The sequence below is a fragment of the Loxodonta africana genome, chromosome 3 (assembly GCF_030014295.1).
Source record: "Loxodonta africana isolate mLoxAfr1 chromosome 3, mLoxAfr1.hap2, whole genome shotgun sequence".
Classification (NCBI taxonomy): Eukaryota; Metazoa; Chordata; class Mammalia; order Proboscidea; family Elephantidae; genus Loxodonta; species Loxodonta africana.
In genome coordinates this window covers 128728279-128748416 of record NC_087344.1, presented here as the reverse complement: position 1 = coordinate 128748416, position 20138 = coordinate 128728279, and the positions used below count along the sequence as shown (strand labels likewise).

At 36.8% G+C, this 20138-nt stretch overlaps 1 protein-coding gene across 8 annotated transcripts in view; it reads right to left on the bottom strand.

The window, feature by feature from the left end:
• SPATA1 (spermatogenesis associated 1) overlaps window positions 1-20138 on the bottom strand; it is a 113510-nt gene that overhangs the window by 80934 nt on the left and 12438 nt on the right. For 5 of the 8 annotated variants that reach the window (XR_010321421.1, XR_010321422.1, XM_064282163.1 and 2 more), the window contains exons 2-7: window positions 12649-12795; window positions 11118-11293; window positions 9172-9278; window positions 5383-5500; window positions 1399-1452; window positions 1065-1296 (exon numbers count right to left, since the gene is read on the bottom strand). Coding sequence is in view for 6 of the 8 variants with exons in the window: in XM_064282163.1 (XP_064138233.1) it covers window positions 1065-1296; window positions 1399-1452; window positions 5383-5500; window positions 9172-9278; window positions 11118-11150 (544 nt within the window). In the remaining 2 variants the exon portion in view is untranslated. Of the gene's footprint in view, window positions 1-1064; window positions 1297-1398; window positions 1453-5382; window positions 5501-9171; window positions 9279-11117; window positions 11294-12648; window positions 12796-14515; window positions 14611-20138 lie in introns of all 8 variants that reach the window. The other 3 variants (XM_064282164.1, XM_064282165.1, XM_064282167.1) reach the window with 3 other exon arrangements.

Below are 20138 nucleotides of genomic sequence, written 5' to 3'. Positions count from 1 at the left end.
AATCTCACTTTGAATTTTTTTGTTTCCCAGGGTTTTTTTTTTTTCCTTTAGGCTTTAAGTGATACAATCACTGGAAAGCAATATTTAACACTGCACAGACACTGCCAGATAACGGAGGCAAAGACTGTCACCAATGGTTTATCAAGAAATACGTAAATCTCATCCACGTCTCACCTCATTAGATTGCACATCAGACCAGTAAGTATTAAATATGCCTAAAACTTAAGGAAGTACTAAGTTTGGAGCATCACTGGGTATAGCATAAACTTAGAATACAAAAACTGCTATAATTTGAATGGAGAAAAATGTAACTGGTTATGAACTAGTGTGTTCTGTGGCTGTAATAGGTGTTGTCATTTGTTTTTTTGGGGGGGGGTTATTTCATTTATAAATGTTTAGTATATTCATTTTTCTCTCACAAAGAGTTTATTTCCAGTATGTGATATGGTTAAAAAGTTCAACTGATTTTTTTTTTCAATCTCTTAATAGAATGTGATGCCAGGCTTATTTAAATATTTATGTTTATTTTTAATTTAAGCATTTTTTTCTACCATTTTTTCCAGAATCTATCAGTAAGTTGATGGGTAAATTCAGATAAAAATAAAAATAAAAAAATTTGAATAAAATGTCCCCCAGTGAAGTTATTAAAGTTATTTATGCCTTGGTTTGGCACTGTTTTCCTAGATAAAATCCTTCTGCCCTCTGAATACCAGGGTTTTATGCAGTAAATCATTTCCTTTCTTTTCCCTTTTAGTATTCTTTTCTTTTTTCCCCCCTTATGTATCTGTATCTATTTTATTATAAAATAAATAAAGGTGGCAGAATTTAAGTGCTGCATCTATGTTTATTCTTTCTTAAAATTTTAACTTAGTGGTTAAATTTGTGTTTTCTCTCCCAACAAGTGAAAACAACAATACAACAATAGTCTCCAAATTAAATCATAACTTTTCCTTTTATACTGTTTATGTTAGCAAGGCTAGGCTTTCCCAGAATTTGCTCAGGGATTTGACTGCTACAATGAACTACAATAACCTCTTCATCCTTCCCAATCCAGTTGAAATCACCTTCTTCCTGATTCTTGTTCAGAAGCTCTTTCAAAGTGTTTTCTAACATACTGGGATCTGTTCCAGGTTCTTCCTTTGACAAAGTCACACTGACTGGTGTTTGGACTGTTCCATCTGCCTCAGTAACAGCAATATTAGTCTGCTCCCCATCTAATGTAACTGTTGATGAGGCGGAATAAATATTTCCTAAGTGGTCTATTATGGGAAGCAAATATAATTCTGGTTGAAGAGCCTAAAACACACAGAAAATTTAAAAACTTAATTTTGTAATTAAAAAAAAGTATTAGTTAAAAATAATTAGTGTAAGTTTAAAATGTCATATTATATTACATACATATGGAGGAGCAAATGATTTGAGTTTCAGTTCTGATTCTTGCTTTGTTTTCACCTAAAAATCAATGAGAAAAAAAAGCTTTTGCAATATTTTTGAGTATTTTTACCTTCACTTTTTTGCAGAATGGATATACCTGTGCTACATATAATCAAATTTAAAAGCTAGTAACTAAGATTAGATTCTAGAAAATGTAGAATATAATCTTATTTCTACTCACAATCTCAAATATAATAGAAATTCTTTGTCATTTAATAATAATTAGGGTTATCATTTGCATGGATTCACTATGTTCCAGGCACTGTTCTAAGTGCTTTAATCCTCACAACTCCATGTGATAGGCACTATTATTATCTGTAATTTACAGGCAAAGAAACTGAGGCACAGAGGAGTTAAGTAACTTGTTGAAGATTTTATAACTAGGAAGCTTCCAAGTGGGGAGTCAAAACCAGGTAATCTGGCTCCAGAAGCCAACTGTGTAAACTTTATTGCCTATATATTCAATCCACAGGGTTATTCATTTATGTATTTATGCATACTATGTGTCAGGCAGTGTTCCACATGATGGCGATACAGTGATAAATAAGCCAAGGTCCCTACTCTCATGGAGCTTACATTCTACTTGGGAGAATATATGTTAAATAAATAAATAAACATGATGATTTAGGGTTATGATAAGAGCTTTGCAAAAAAAAAAAAAGCGATATAATAGAAAATAAGGGGGAGAAAGAATATCTAAAAATTAGGTGATCAGGGAAAGCTTTTTTGAAAATAATACTTGAAAACTGCATTACAAGAAGTGAGCCATCTGAAAATCAGGTGGAAATGATGTCCGGGCAAGTGTAAAGGCCATAAATCATAAGTGAATTTCCCGTATTTGAGAATCAAAGAAAGATGTTTATGGCGGAAGTTTAGAGCCAAGGGGAAAATGGTAGTAGATGGAATCTGAGAGATAATTATTCTTTAGGTCCTCCTTATCTCTTAGCTGAATGAACCTCTGCAAAAGTCTCCTAACTGAAATCTCTGCCTTCAGTCTCTTCCTGTATTAATCCATCCCTCTTGGCAAGGCCCAATTTTTACTAAAGGCTACTGTGTCACTCTTTTGCTCCAAAACTCCAAGGTCTCAGAAAAATATCCAAACTCATCAATCTGGCTTTCGAGACTCAACAAACTGTTTTACCATTTGTTTCCCACTAATCCTTTTCACAGTCATTGCTCCAGTAAAAAATAAACCACTTACGCTTTCTCAATTGTTTGCCTTTCTACTTACATGCTCGTTGTTTTTTTCTGCATAGAAAGCTGTTGCTGCCTTTCATCCTTATGAGACCAGATATTCATTTTTCAAGATGCAAACTAAATATCATTTCTTCCTCAGAATTCTCTATCCCTCTCTTCTCTTAATGAAAGTAATCTTTTTCCTCTGAATATCCAAAACATACTATTTAAATTATCAATTTATATAATTTTTCTTCACTACTACACTGAACATTTTTTTAGGGAACTATTGATGTCCAATTTTTTCTAGTATTACATATAGGAAAACATCAATTAATATTTGTTGAAAATAATATTACAAGGTTTAGAAGTTGACCTTGAAGGTCTTTTCCAACCTAGGATTCTACAATTGATATTTTTAAAATTTATATATCATAGAAAAGAACAAAAAGTTAGGAGAGTTGTTCCTTTTCCTCTCCATTTAAGGAAAACTAATTTAATGATTAATAAATTAATATTCCAGCATACTAAATAGAACCCTTAATGACAAACACTTCTTCAAATTTTTCCAAGAATCCCACATAGCAAATTCCTCTACAGTAAAACTTTAGGGGAAAATGTTTGTATTTTCCATTATCATTTGTAATTTAACTTGTACAATTAACATTTGAATGCTGTAGGTGCAAAGCATCTTGTTAGGCACTGGTTATAAATACAATGGTGAATAAAGTCCTTGGCCACAAGGAGCTACAATCTAATGGTAGAGTTAGATATTAAAAAATAATCACATAAATAAATACATAATAATGTTAACTAGAGTATAATAGGAATATATACATTTTAAAGAGTTTAAATGTGGAATATCTTAATTAAAAAAAAAAAAAAACCTTATAGAGGTACCAGAAACAAAGCACTTTGAGATGTGGTGGCTTACTGGATTGAGAATTCCAGCTAGAATACTTTCTATTAGAAAACCTGCCACTAAATCTTATTGTTGTTGTTATTTGTTGTCATTGTGTAGGCTCCCACATACAGCAACCTAATGTACAGCAGAACAAAACATTGCCAGGTCCTGCACTGTCTTCAGGGTCATTGGTGTGTTTGAGTCCATTGTTATGACTACTGTGTCAATCTATCTTATTGAAGGTTTCCTTTGTTTTCGATAATAGTCTACTTTACCAAGCATGATATCCTTTTCTAGTGATTGGCCTTTTGTGATGATGTATCCAAAGTAAGCGAGTCAAAGTCTTGCCATCCTCACTTCAAAGGAGCATTCTGGTTATATTTCTTCTAAGGCTGATTTATTTTTTGGTGGTTCGTAGTATATTCAATATTCTTTGCCAACATCACTGCCATAGATTGAATTATGGCCCCCCAAAAATGTGTGTATCAATTTGTCTGGGCCATGATTCCCAGTATAATGTGATTTTCCTACATGTTGTAAATCCTGCCTCTATGATAGTAATGGGGGGGGGGCGGCAGTTGTGTTAGTGAGCCAGGACTCAATCTACAAGGTTGGATTGTGTCTTGAGGCCATCTCTTTTGAGATACAAAAGAGAGAAGCTAGCAGAGAGACAGGGGAACCTCATACCACCAAGAAAGCAGTGCTGGGAGCAAAGTGCATCCTTCAGACCCCGGGTCCCTACACAGAGAAGCTCCTAGTCCACAGGAAGACTGATGAGAAGGCCGACATAGAGAAAAAGCCTTCCCCTGGAGCTGATGCCCTGAATTTGGACTTTTAGCCTACTTACTGTGAGGAAATAAACTTCTGTTTGTTAAAACCATTCACTTGCGGTTATTTCTGTTATAGCAGTACTAGATAACCAAGGCAATCTTTATTTGAATGTATCAATTTATTCTGTCTTCCTTTTTCATTGTCCAGCTTTCATGTACATATGAACTGAAAACACCACGGTTTGGGTCATGTGTCCCTTACTCATCAAAGTGCCATCCTTGCTTTTTAAAACTTTAAAGAAGTCTTTTACAGCAAATTTGCCCAAGCTTTACAATACGTCATTTGATTTCTTGATTGCTGCTTCCACAGATATTGATTGTTGATCCAAGTAGGATGAAATTATCGACAACTTCAATTTCTTCTTCATTGATTATGATGTTAATTTGTGGTGCTGTTGTGGCTTGTGTGTTGCTATGATGCTGAAAGCTATACCACTGGTACTTCAAGTAGAAGAAGGATCACTCATGTTGGATAGATTTCAGCAGAGCTTTTAGACTAAGACAGATCAGAAAAAAAGGGCTTGGAATCTACTTCTAAAAATCATCTAATGAAAACCTTACGGATAACAGCAGAACATTGTCCACTAACTCATAGAAACTACAAATAGGAGTGTTCAATAGATAATAGCTGATATCAAAAAATACGTTGGAGCTATATCATTTTCACACCAAACTTGGTTGCTTGTAGTCCAAGCAATGAGAATTCATTTTCTCCAGAACACAAGTACTTATTTAAAAATCTTTAAGAACATATATATATATAATTTATACAATGACATTTTAAATTTGTCTTTCATTTCTTCCTAAGGAGTTCACAGGTAAAATAAGCCCCCTATCATTTTAGTACCTGATAATATTCTATTCAAATCCATCTTTTTTTTTTGATGATCTATGTGTTTAGTGATATTTCCATTTCATTAGTTTTGATTGAGATTACATATCTCATAAAAGAGTTGGGTTGATAGGCATTTAAGAAGCATAATTGGATAAAGTATGCTTTTCTTTAACCAGAAGGAAATAAAAAATAAGAAAACTTACCACAGCTAGATTATTTCCTATACACTTCAGAAACAAAAATTTTTCTGCAACAGCATCTTCACCAAGGAACTCACCAAGACGCTCCCTCAGGGCTTGTAAAGTAAGTTGAGGAGATACTCTGAAATATCATACATTACTTTATAATAAAAAGCTAAATAGATTGTGACTATACTAATAATTCACTAACTTTAATCAGCTATCTCAAACATAAATACTTATTTAATGCATCAGATGTAGCTTAACATGTTTCTACAGTGCCTGGCACTTTGCCAGACTTCAGTAAATGTTTTTTTTTTAAATGAACAAATAAAAGTTCACCTTTTGAAATTATACAAGTGAATACTGTTTCTATAGGTCCTTTTCATACTGGGAAGGAAAATACTTCATCTACTTTTCTCATATACCTCGAGGTTTTATTGTTAAAACAAAAAAATTATTATGGAATTTATATGCTTTTATATACATATTAAAGAATGATTTAGGCACAGATATTTATTTTGGAAGTTTGGTAGGATCAGCTAGTGTTTAAAAATATCTTCGATGATAAAATGTTGCGGACTGCACATCTTTGTTCACTAGGAATACTTCATTCCTTAGTGTCTAAAATTTAAAGTTAGACCTTATGTTGTTCTTCTGGATTCTTGCTTAAGAGTTGTGGGAAGGCATCAAGGACATCATACATAAAGAAACCGAAAGATCATTAAAAAGACAATAAAAAAGAAAGCAACCAAAATGGATGTCAGAGCAGACTCTGAAACTTGCTTTTGAAGGCTGAGTAGCTAAAAGGAATGGAAGAAATGATGAAGTAAAAGGCTTAAACAGAAGATTTCAAAGAGTAGCCTGAGAAAACAACGTAAAATATTATGATGAAATATGCAAAGACCTGCAGTTAGAAAACCAAGAGAACATGACCAGTATTTCTCAAGCTGAAGGAACTGAAGAGAAAATTGAAGCCTTGGGTTAATTACTAAAGAATTCTAAGGGGAAAAAATTGAATAACTCAGGGAGCATTAAAAGAAGATGGAAGGAATACACTAAGTCCCTGTACTGTACCAAAAAGAATGGGGTGATGTTCAAACATTTCAGGAGGTAACATGTGATCAAGAACCGCTGGTATTAAAGGAAGATGTTCAAGCTGCACTGAAGGCACTGGCAAAAAACAAAGCTCTAGGAATTGACAGAATACCAACTGAGATCTTTCAACAAACAGATGCAATGCTGGAAGTGCTTACTCACCTATGCCAAGAAATATGGAAGGCCGCTAACTGGTCAACCGACTGGAAGAGATCCATATTTGTGCATATTCCAAAAAAAGGTGATCAAACATAATGTAGAAATTATCAAAAATATCATTAATATCACGCTAGTAAAATTTTGCTGAACACAATTAAAAAAGGACTGCAGCTGAACATCTACAGGGAACTGTCAGAAGTTCAAGCTGGACTCGGAAGAGGATATGGAATAAGGAATATCATTGATGATGTCAGATGGATCTTGGCCAAAAGCAGGGAAGATTCAAAAGATATTTACCTGGGTTTTACCAACTATTCGACATTCAACTGTGTGGATCACAACAAATTATGGATAATATTGCAAATAGGAATTCCAGAACACTGAATTGTGCTCATACGGACCCTGTACATAGATCAAGAGGCAGTCGTTTGAACATACTAGGGGATAATACTGCATGGTTCCAAACTGGAAAGGATGTGCGGCAGGGTTATATCCTTTTACCTTATTTGTTGAACCTATATGCTGAGGAAATAATACAAGAATTTGGACTATATGAAGAAGAACATGGCATCAGGATTGGTGGAAGACTAATTAACAACCTACAATATGCAAACGACACAACGTTCCTTGCCGAAAATGAAGATGACTTGAAGCACTTACTGATGAAGGTCAAAAACTACAGCCTTCAGTATGGATCATGCCTGAACATGAACGAAATGAAAATCTTGCACTGATAAACAACATCATGATGAACTGAGAAAGAAGTGAAGTTATTACTGATTTCATGCTACTTGGATCAACAAGCAATGTTCATGTAAGCAGCAGTCAAAAAAAATCAAACAATGTATTGCACTGAGCAAATCTGCTGCAAAAGATCTCTTTAAAGTTTTAAAAAGCTTTAAAAAGCAAAGATGGCACGTTGATGACTAAGGTGCACCTGACTCAAACCATGGTATTTTCAATTGCCTCACATGCATGTGAAAGCTGAACAATGAAAAAGGAAGGCAGAAGAACTGATACATTCAAATTGTGGGATTAGTTGAGAATATTGAGTATAGTGTGGACAGCCAGAAGAATAAACAAATCAAGTCTTAGAAGAAATATAACCGGAATACTCCTTAGAAATGGGGATGGAGAGACTTAGACTTACTTACTTCGGATGTGTCATCAGGAAAGACCAACTGCTAGAAAAGGACATCATGTTTGGTAGGGGGTCAGCAAAAATGAGGAAAACCCTCAATGAAATGGATTGATACCATAGCCACAACAATGGACTCAAACATATCAACTATCATGAAGATGGTGCAGAACTAGGAAACGTTTCGTTCTGTTATACACAAGGTCGGCATGAGCTGGAGCTGACTCAGTGGCAACTAACAAAGGCAACATGGAAAATATTACATAATTTATTTATTCAATCAAAAATATTTATTGAGCACCTACTATGTGCCAGAATTGTTCCAAGCGGTAAGAATATATCAATGAACAAAACAGATTAAAATCTCTGCCGTCATTGGCCTTACAATCTAAATGGTGGGACAGAAAAATTAACAAAACCAGTAAGTTAAAAAAATATAATTGATAAGACAGTGCTAAATACTATAAAGAAGAATAAAGCAGGGAAAGGACAAAAGGGCTGTCAGAGAGAGCCTAAACAAAAAAAGTAGTATTTGAATAAAGACCTGAAGGAGTTGAGGGAGCATATGGGAAAGACAAAAAGAGCATTTTAGGCAAAAGGAAGAGCAAACACAGGGGCCCTGAGGTAGAATTATGTCTGATGTGTTCCAGAACAGAAAGGAGGCTACTGAGGTCAAAGCAAGTGATGGAGAAGATTAGGAGGAGAGGAGTTTAAGAAAGCTAACAACCGGTGGTCAGAGCATATAGTCTCATGTGTGTTTCTGGGTGTGAATTATGAAAATGTACATATACATACATATAAATGCACATATACTTAAACACATATTATCTTTGTATTTTTTGAACAGTGAAGGAGACATTGAGCATATACTGCCTTAACCACGATTTGCAGCTCTTCAACAGGTTTCTAATGTCAAATAATTTCTTTCTTAATTACCTCCATAGTAATACACAGGTTATACACTATTTTCTGGGTGGTAGAACTATGGCTATGCGACATGTTTCTATAACCAAAAAACCAAACCCGCTGCTGTCGCATTGTCTACAACTCATAGCAACCCCATAGGACAGAGTAGAATTTCCCCACAGGGTTTCCAAGGCTGTAAATATTTATGGAAGTAGACTACCACATTTTTCTCCCACGGAGCAGGTGGTGGGTTTGAATCCTCAACCTTTTGGTTGGCAGCCGAGCACTTAACCACTGTGCCACCAGGCCTCCTTATGTTTCTATAGCACTGTTTTATTAAACTGTTATATATAGTATTACTTATTAATAGTATTCATTAAGTTAGGAACTGCATCCATCACACGGACAGGATATTTTTCACTTATAATTTTAAAACTTTCAGAAAGCATTTGTCTGCAGAAAAAAAAGATTCCTTTTTTAAGCCGTTTTTAAATTGACCACTAAACACTTGCCTTATAAATCCAGCTGAAATGAATTCGTTAACAACTTCTTTTGAAATGGTATTTAACTTATAGTTCCATGACCCTTCAGGGACATAAAAAACATGAAGTTCCACCAACTGAATAAATTGAGAAGAATGTCAGTTAAAACATTTTTTAAATGAAAAAAAAAAAAAATTCAGTTCTTATCCTTTACAATTTTAATTTAATAAGCATTATTGAACTAACATGGAATACATGTATCCCTTTGAACGAAAGCAAAAACAAATTGAAGAACCAAAAATTTGCTTGTAAACTGCCTACTTGGCAACAGGAGATTATCCCTTGAAACCAATGTCACAGATGTGGCTCCCAGATTACCCCACAACAACATCTTTGACCTAAGGTGTTATTTCTGTGGCCTGCATTAAGAAAACTAAAGCGCCAAGATAAAGTTTTCTTTCCCTTCCTCCACCTACTGGGTTATATACAATGATCTCATGAAATCCTTACCCTGTATGTACTGTCTACCTACCATAGTTATGATGATTGCTAACTCTTACCACCTGCAAAAGGTTTGGAGAGCATTTTTGTTTCCAAGAATTCCAGGAAGAACCTATTCCTGAACAGTGATGGAGAAAGAAATGGTTGTTCTTATAGAGGTTATTTCTGTAAGCTTTTCTGTGCTTACATACACTGTACTTCTCTTCTACTAATGTTTTGATATGGCCTTGACTTTTTTTTTTTAATTTTTTTTTGACTAGAATCCTTCTATTTAGAAGAATATTTAGAATATTCCAACAGAAAAAGAAAAATTAAAGCAAATATAGCTCATCTTTTAATCTAACGAAGTTTGTTATTTGCATCACATCAGGACATACATAATGCTCTACTTCTAAATCATGTTAAATTTAATCACTTGGGTTAAAGGGATAATAGCCAGAATAAGTTGTAGGAAGCAAGAAAGGGGAACCTGTTACGAAGCTATTGGTATACAGTATGAGATGATGGTGGATCAGAACAACGTGCTGGTAGCAGAAGTGACAATAAGTGGACAGATTTTGTATATATTTTGAAGCTAAAAACAATAGATTAGAGATTGAGCTTGAGAGAGAAGAGTCAAGGATAACTCCAAGGCTTTTGATACTGAAAGATGAGAGCTGCCATCAACTGAGATAGTAAAGGCCATGCGTAGTACAAGTTTGGGAGAGGGCAGAAAGATCTATATTTGAGTTTTAGACATGTTAGGTTTGAGATGTCTATTGGTCATACAAGTAGAGATGTCAAGGACAGTATCCTTTTAATTTGTGAGATATGACCTAGCTCCAGTGGCTAAGGTCAGGAAGAGAGGTGCTGTGGGGGTGGCTAGTGTCAGAACTGAATGGGGAAGTGGAAAGTGGAGATTTGTTATGTCCTTGTAGTCAGGAACAGAATAGTGGGATTCTGAGATTTCTATTCAACACAATTGGTGTGTGAAGATTGATTTATTGCCTTCATCGCAATTGCCCACCAGATTCCACTTTAAATTCATGGTCATGAATTTAAAGTGAGGCTAGGCCTTATACTGGTACATTTTTCTCAGTCATATTTAACTGCTCAGGCATGGGTGCCAAGTAGGTGGAGAGTTGGACTTACCAGGGTTGCGGTTTTCCCAAGGAGTACAATGAAGTGAGACAGGGGTAAGGAGCCAAAAGTACGTGCAAGGAAGTGATTAAGATTGACCTAGAGAATTTAAGGCAGGTAGGAAGGATGTCACAAAGTGAGGAGTAGTAAAAATAGGTGATAGGATCAAAGCACTGAAGTGTCCAGTGTAACTGAGATACTAGAGGAAGTGAGCTAGAGACACAGGAAGCATGATCAAACAACAGGATACAAGAAATCGAAATCATGGGGATATAACTCATATTACTGCTTTATAGAAACTTTTCAAAAACCATTGTAAGTTTTTCTCATATTTAAGGATAAAAAAATTGTCTTACCTCCGATGAAGGTCGACTTGGATTAAACGACATATTCACCAATGTCTCAACGGGGTAAATATCAGTTAGAGTTTTGGTTTTCTTTTTGTCTTTATTTTTTTGAGTAGTATTTAATAATAACAGCTATGACAGATTTTCTGGCTTGTTTAAGATAGCATTCCACTCATTTCTGTTCTCTGATTTGTTCAAAAAGTGAAAAGAAAGAAGATTTTAAAAGAGATTAAAAATGAAAATCTAGGAATATATACAACCTTACTATAATTCTAATTTAAAAAGACATATTATTAATAAGTAGGGCTGCCAATTGAAAATGAAAACAATTCATTTTCTCTTGGTCAAAAGTTAAGGTTAAATATATATTACTTTACATAAAGTAGAGCCTTGGTTAAGAGCTGGGCTGCCAACCAAAAGGTCGGTAGTTCAAATTCACCAGCCACTCCTTGGAAACCCTATGGGGCACTTATACTCTGTCCCATAGGGTTGCTATGAGTTGGAATCAACTTGATGGCAATGGGTGTTTTGTTACATCAAGTAACAATACACTTCTGGAAATGGAAAGACTGAATTTATATAAATGGCTGGAGAATGATGAAAACTCTTTTGCCATCTGCATCTCTTCCTGGGTTTGGATACCTCAATAATAATAAAAGTGAACAATCATTCCAGATGAAGATTCCAGTCTTTAAATATATAAGGCTACATTTGTATATTATTTCCTGTGTTTTTCCTTAGAGGATTTATCATAGTTTACAAGGATGCACACAATAAAATAAAAAAACGTAAATAATTACTAAAATTGAAAAATAGGGTAACTGAATTATTCTCTAAAAAGGAGTCATCAAAGTGGAACAATCCTTAAGAATACACTAATCATACCAACAACAGAGCACAAGCTTTTAACTGATTTCAAAGCACTGCTCGATCTTGCTTACACTGGAATAGTGATTTAAATCAAACAAAACTTAAAATTTCTCTGATCTGGTACTGATTACAGCTTTATAAAATTCTACCAGAGACCACTAATTGCTTCAATGGTAGCAAAATTAAAAGATTTCCCGGGATGTATAGTCTTATTCAGATTAGTTTCATGTATTAAAAAAAAAAAACCCAAAAAACCAAACCCACTGCCACTGACTCATGGTGACCTGTAGGACAGAGCAGAACTATCCCATAATGTTTCCAAGACTGTAAATCTTTATAGAAGCAGACTGCCATATCTTTATATAAGCAGACTGCAGCTGGCGGGTTTGAACCGCTGACCGCTCAGTTGGCAGCTGACCACTTAACCACTGTGCCACCAGGCCTCCTTAGTTTCACATGGTACTTCCTATACAGGCACAAATAGGAGATATTGTGGGTTCTGTTCCAGACTACCACAATGAAGCAAACATTGCAATAAAGTCACACAAATTTTTTGGTTTCACAGTGCATATAAAAGTTATGTTTACACTATACTGTAGACTGTTAAGTGTGCAACAGCATTGTGGATAAAAAAAAAATGTAATTACCTGAAATAAAAACATGTACATACCTTAAATAAAAAATACTTTATTGCTTAAAAATGCTAATCATCATTTGAGCCTTCAGCAAGTCATAACCTGTTCGCTGGCGGAGGGTCTTGCTTTGATGTTGATGGCTGCTGATTAATCAGAGTGGTGGCTGCTGAAGGTTGGGGTGGCTTATTTAAAAAAAAAATAAGACAACAATGAAGTTGGCTGTATCAACTGACTCATCTTCTCATGAAAGAATTCTCTATAGCATGAAATGCTGTTTGGTAGCATTTTACCCATAGTAGAACTTCTTTCAAAATTGGAGTCAATCCTCTCAAATCCTGCCACTGCTTTATCAACTAAGTTTATGTAATATTAGAAATCCTTTGTTGCCATTTCAACAATGTTCACAGCATCTTCACCAGGAGTAGATTCTACCCAAAGAAAGCGCTTTCTTTGCTCATCCATAAGAAGCAACTCCTTACCCTTTAAAGTTTTATATGAGATTGCAGCATTTCAGTCACATCTTCAGGCTCCACTTCTAATTCTAGTCCTCTTGCTATTTCTACCACATCTGCAGTTACTCCCTCCACTGAAGTCTTGAACCCCTCAAAGTCATCCATAAAGGTTGGGATCAACTTCTTCCAAACTACTCTTAATGTTGATATTTTGACCTCCTCCCATGAATCAGGAATGTTCTTAATGGCATCTGGAATGGTGAATCCTTCCCAGAAAGTTTTCAATTTACTTTGCCCAGATCCATCAGAGGGATCACTAACTATGGCAACAATAGCCTTATGAAATACATTTCTTGAGACATAAGAATTAAGGGAGGCAGGGCAGAGATGGCGGAGTAGTCAGATGCTTCTGGTGATCCCTCTCACAACAAAGTCCCGAAAAAACAAGTGAAATGGTTATATATATGACAAGCTAGAGCCCTGAACATCAAAGGCAAATTTAGAAAAGGGACTGAGCAGCAGGGGGAGAGAGAGATGGTTCACAAGCAGCGAGGTGTTGCCAAACCTAAATTGCTGGGAACCCACAGGCACCGTTCCCTGGAGCAACCACGGTGGGGCTGGCGGTAACGTTCCAGACGCAGTTTCCTCTGGGAGAGACAGCAAGCCGCACAGCCTACTCACACCTCTGAACCACAGAACAGTGCTCTCGGCAAGAGCTAAGTACTTGCGTTTATTTTACTGTGCCCCCAGCCCCTAAGCCAGCTTCAGTGGCTGTCGATTTCCCTGGGCCTGAGATAGTTCCTGTGACATGCCCTGAGCCACTCTCCCACCCTCGGAGAAGGAATAAATTCACAATTGGGGGAAAAGATAATCTGCCAGGTCCACTAAACTAGGGAGCTCAGGATGGAAGCAGCTCCTGTCCAGGCACAATCTGCAGACTTGGAATACCTTTGACCCCTGCATGGACCCATTTCAGTAAAACAGGCCCTTGTTGGCAGACTGCAGCTGTTTCAGCTGTGTGGTGGGGAAGTGGGTGTTTGACATCACTTTGCCTATTAAACAGGGTCCTCACCTACTCACCACAGGGGAGGCCTAAGGACTGGTGGCTCCACCCATGTCACCTAGCCACCTGCGACAAGGGTCCAAGGATAAGTGGTTCCTCCCAATCCTTACAACCAAAAGCATTGGGTGCCCATGGTCTGGCTGCAGAACCCACCCACCTGTGCACTCTAGGGAACAGGGATATGCTTTCTCACAGACACTCGGGGGATGGTTGTCAGCCCACTGCCGTGTTCAGAGTGTGACCCCCTGCTGCAAACAGATACCAGTACCTACAGCAATCACCCCTGCCCCTCTAAGGCTGTAGGACAGAGCCTGTACCACACACTTGAAAACCAACTACCTGGACACCTGACCTGAATCCATACAAGGAAACTTAATGGACTCCTACCTAGGCTCATATACCTGGTAACAGCTCTAGACATCTGGTGATAGGACGTTTGAGCTTCAAAGGCGAAAATGATCAAGCTAGCTCACCCAAGCAACCTATTTGGGCATATCAAAACAAAACAAAGCAAAAATACAGGATACAGTAAGCAATCATAAAATAAACTAATGCAATAACTTATAGATGGCTTAGAGACAAAAGTCAATATCAAATCACATTAAAGAAGCAGACCATGATCGCTTAAACAAGCTCTCAAAAAAAAGAATCAAGGAAACTTCTGGATGAAAGTGTATTCCTGGAATTACCAGATACAGAATACAAAAGACTAATATACAGAATTCTTCAAGACATCAGGAATGAGGATCAGGCAAAACACAGAACAAGCCAAGGAAAACACAGATAAAGCAGTTGAAGAAATTAAAAAGGTTATTCAAGAAAATAATGAAAAATTTAATAAGCTGCAAGAATCCATGGAAACCCTGGTGGCATAGTGGTTAAGTGCTATGGCTGCTAACCAAAGGCTTGGCAGTTTGAATCCACCAGGTGCTCCTTGGAAGCACCTACGGAGTGCTTCTACTATATGGGGCAGTTCTATTCTGGCCTATAGGGTTGCTATGAGTCAGAATCAACTCGACGGCACTGTGTTTGGGTTGGTTTTTTAGCAAGAATCCATAGAGAGACAGCAATCAGAAATTTAGAAGATTAACAATAAAAATCACAGAATTAGACGACTCAATAATAGAAAGTCAAGGAGAAGAACTGAGGAGGTGGAAGGCAGAATTAGTGAGATTGAAGATAAAGAAATTGGCACCAGTATATTTGAAGAAAAATTAGATAAAAGAATTAAAACAAAAATGAAGAAACCTTAAGAATCATGTGGGACAATATACCGGAAGGATATAACCATATTAAATATTTATGTACCCAATGACAGGGCTTCAAGATACGTAAACAAACTCTAACAGTACTGAAAAGTGAGATAAGTTAGCTCCACAGTAATAGCAGGAGATTTCAACACACCACTTTCTGTGAAAGACAGAACATCCAGAAAGAAACTCAAAAAAGACACAAGATCTAAATGCCACAATCAACCAACTGGACCTCACAGATATATACAGAACACTCCACTCAAGAGCAGCCAAGTATACTTTCTTTTTTGGTCCACATGGAACATTCTCTAGAATAGACCACATATTAGGTCATAAAGCAAGCCTTAACAGAATCCAAAACATCGAAATATTACAAAGCATCTTCTCTGACCATAAGGCCACAAAAGTAGAAATCAATAACAGAAAAAGCAGGGAAAAGAAATCAAACACTTAGAAACTGAATAATACCCTGCTCAAAAACAACCGGGTTATAGAAGACATTAAGAATGGAATAAAGAAATTCGTAGAATCCAATAAGAATTAAAACACTTCCTACGAGAACCTTTGGAACACAGAGCAACGCTCAGAGGTCAATTTATTTCAATAAATGCATATATACAAAAAGAAGAAAGGTCCAAAATCAAAGAATTGTCCCTATAACTTGAACAAATAGAAAAAGAGCAACAAAGGAAACATTGAGGAACCAGAAGAAAGCAAAAAATAAAAATTAGAGCAGAATTAACTGAAACAGAGAACAAAAAACAATTGAAAGAGTTAACAAGACCAAAAGCTAGTTCTTTGAAAAAATTAAAAAAATTAATAAACCATTGGCCAAACTGACAAAAGAAAAACAGGAGAGGAAGCAAATAACAAAACAAGAAATGAGATGGGCAATATCGCAACAAACCCAGCTGAAATTAAAAGAATCATAACAGATTATTATGAAAAACTGTACTCTACCAAATTTGAAAACCTAGAAGAAATGGATGAATTTCAAGAAACACACTACCTAACTAAACTAACACAAACAGAGGTAGAACAACTAAATAAACCTACAACAAAAGAAGAGATTGAAAAGGTAATTAAAAAACTACCAACAAAACAAAGCCCTGGCCCGGACGGCTTCCCTGGAGAGTTCTACCAAACTTTCGGAGGAGAGTTAACACCACTACTACTAAAGGTATTTAAGAGTATAGAAAAGGATGGAATACTTCCAAACTCATTCTATAAAGCCAGCACATCCCTGACACCAAGACCAGGTAAAGACGCCACAAAAAAAGAAAATTACAGACCTATATCCTCATGAATTTAGATGCAAAAATCCTCCACAAAATTCTAGCCAATAGAGTTCAACAACATATGAAAAAAATAATTCACCATGACCAAGTGGGATTCATACCAGATGTGCAGGGATGGTACAAGGAAAGAAACAATTAAAGTAATCCATCATATAAATAAAACAAAAGAACACATGATCTTATCAATTGATGCAGAAAAAGCATTATACAAAGTCCAACACCCATTCATGATAAAAACTCAGCAAAACAGAAGTAGAAGGAAAACTCCTCAACATAATAAAGGGTATTTATACAAAGCCAACAGCCAACATCATCCTAAAGGGAGAGAGATTCTGAAAGCATTCCCCTTGAGAACAGGAGCCAGACAAGGATGCCCTTTATCACCACTCTTATTCAATATTGTGCTAGAGGTCCTAGCCAGAGCAATTAAGCTAGATAAAGAAATAAAGGGCATTCAGATTAGTAATAAGAAGTAAAAGTATCTCTATTTGCAGATGACATGATCTTACACACAGAAAACCCTAAGGAATCCTCAAGAAAACTACTGAAACTAATAGAAGAGTTCAGCAGAACATCAGGATACAAGATAAACATACAAAAATCAGTTGGATTCCGCTACACCAACAAAAAGAACATCGAAGACGAAATCACCAAATCAATGCCATTTACAGTAGCCCCCAAGAAGATAAAATACTTAGGAATAAATCTTACCAGAGATGTAAAAGGCCTATACAAAGAAAACTACAAGACACTACTGCGAGAAACCAAAAGAGACATACATAAGTGGAAAAACAACCTTGCTCGTGGATAGGAAGACTCAACATTGTAAAAATGTCTACTCTACCCAACGCGATTTACAGATACAATGCAATTCCAATCCAAATTCCAACAATATTTTTTAATGAGATGGAGAATCAAATCGCCAACTTCATATGGATGGGAAAGAGGCCCCTGAGTAGTAAAGCATTTCTGAAAAGGAAGAACAAATTGGTAGGTCTCACATTACGTGATTTTAGAACCTATTATACAGTAGTCAAAACAGCCTGGTGCTGGTACAACAGATACATAGACCAATGGGACAGAATTGAGAATCCAGAAGTAAAATCATCTGCCTATGAGCAGCTGATATTTGACAAAGGCCCAAAGTCCGTTAGCTGGGGACAAGGCAGTCTCTTTAACAAATGGTGTTGGCATAACTGGATATCCATCTGCAAAGAAATGAAACAAGACCCATAAATCATACCATGCACAAAAAGTAACTAAAAACAGATCAAAGACCTAAATATAAAATCTAAAATGATAAAAGTCATGGAAGAAAAAATAGGGACAACACTAGGAGCCCCAGTACATGGAATAAATAGTATACAAAACATTATTAGCAATGCAGAAACACCAGAAGGCAAACTAGATAACTGAGAGCTCCTCAAAGTCAAGTATCTATGTCCATCCAAAGACTTCGCCAAAAGAGTAAAAAGATTACCTGTAGACTGGGAAAAAGTTTTTAGCTATGACATTTCCAATCAGCATTTGATCTCTAAAATCTACACAATACTGCAAAAACTCAAAAAGACAAATAACCCAACCAAAAAATGGGCAAAAGATAGGATCAGGTACTTCACTAAAGAAGACATTCGGGTAGCTAACAGATACATGAGGAAATGCTCACCATCATTAGCCATTAGAGAAATGCAAATCAAAACTACAATGAGATTCCATCTCACTCAAACAAGGCTGGCATTAATCTAAAAAACACAAAATAATAAATGTTGGAGAGTTTGTGGAGAGACTGGAACGCGAGCCTTTATATAAACACATATATGCACAGCCATGCTCACTGTAGCACTGTTAACAATAGCAAAAAGATAGAAGCAACCCTAGGTGCCCATCAAAGGATGAATGAATAAATTATGGTATATTCACAGAATGGAATACTACACATTGATAAATAACAATGATGTGTCCATGAAACATTTCATAACACGGAAGAATCTGAAAGGCATTATGCTGAAGGAAATTAGTCAGTTGCAACAGGACAAACATTGTATGAGGCCACTATTATAAGAACTCAAAAAGTGGTTTAAACAGAGAAGAAAATATTCTTCGATGGTTATGAGAGTGGGGAGGGAGGGAGGGAGAGGGGTATTCACTAATTAGATAGTAGACAAGAACTATTTTAGGTGAAGGGAAAGGCAACACACAATACAGGACAGGTCAGCACAACTGGACTCAACCAAAAGCAAAGAAGTTTCCTGAATAAACCAAACGCTTCGAAGGCTTGTTTAGCAGGGATGGGGGTTTGGGGACCATGATTTCAGGGGACATGCAGGTCAACTGGCACAATAAAATCTATTAAGAAAACATTCTGCACCCCACTTTGGAGAGTGGCATCTGGGGTCTTAAACGCTGGCAAGCGGCCATCTAAGATGCATCAATTGGTTTCAACCCACATGGAGTGGGGGAGAATGAAGAACACCAAAGACACAAGGTAATTACGAGCCCAAGAGACAGAAAGGGCCACATAAATCAGAGATTACATCAGCCTGAGGCCTAAAGTACTAAATGATGCCCGGCTATAATGGATGATTACCCTGACAGGGAACAGAACAGAGAATCCCTGCAGGAGCAGGAGGGCAGTGGGATGCAGACCTCAAATTCTCGTAAACAGACCAGACTTAATGGTCTGACTGAGACTAGGACCCCGGAGGTCACGGTCCCCAAACGTTCTATTAGCCCAAGACAGGATCCATTCCCAAAGCCAACTCTTCCAAACAGGGATTGGACTGGACTATAAGATAGAAAATGATACCGGTGAGGCATGACCTTCTTGGATCAGGTAGACACATGAGACTATGTGGGCTGCTCCTGTCTGGAGGGGAGATGAGAAGGCAGAGGCTGGCTGAATGGACACAAAAATACATGGTGGAGAGAAGGAGTGTGCTGTTTCATTATGGGGAGAGCAATTAGGAGTATATAACAAGGTGTATATAAATTCTTGTATGAGACTGACTTGATTTGTAAACTTTCACTTAAAGCACAATAAAAATTTTTTTTTTAAAAAAGAAGAATTGAAAGTTGCTCCTTGATCCACAGGCTGCACAGTCAATGTGTTGTTGTTGTTAGGTGCTGCCGAATCAGTTCCCACAGATAGCAACCCTATGTTCAACACAACGAAACACTGCCCAGTCCTGCGCCATCATCACGATCGTTGTTATACTTGAGTCCATTGTTGCAGTCACTGTGTCAATCCAACTCAGCAAGGTCTTCCTCTTTTTTGCTGATCATCTACTTTACCAAGTGTGATGTCCTTCTCCAGGGACTGGTCCCTCCTGATAACATGTCGAAAGCACATGAGATGAAGTCTTGCCATCCTCGCCTCTAAGCAGCATTCTGGCTGTACTTCTTCCAAGACAATTTGTTCATTCTTTTGGTCCAAAAACCCAGTGCCATCGAGTCGATTTC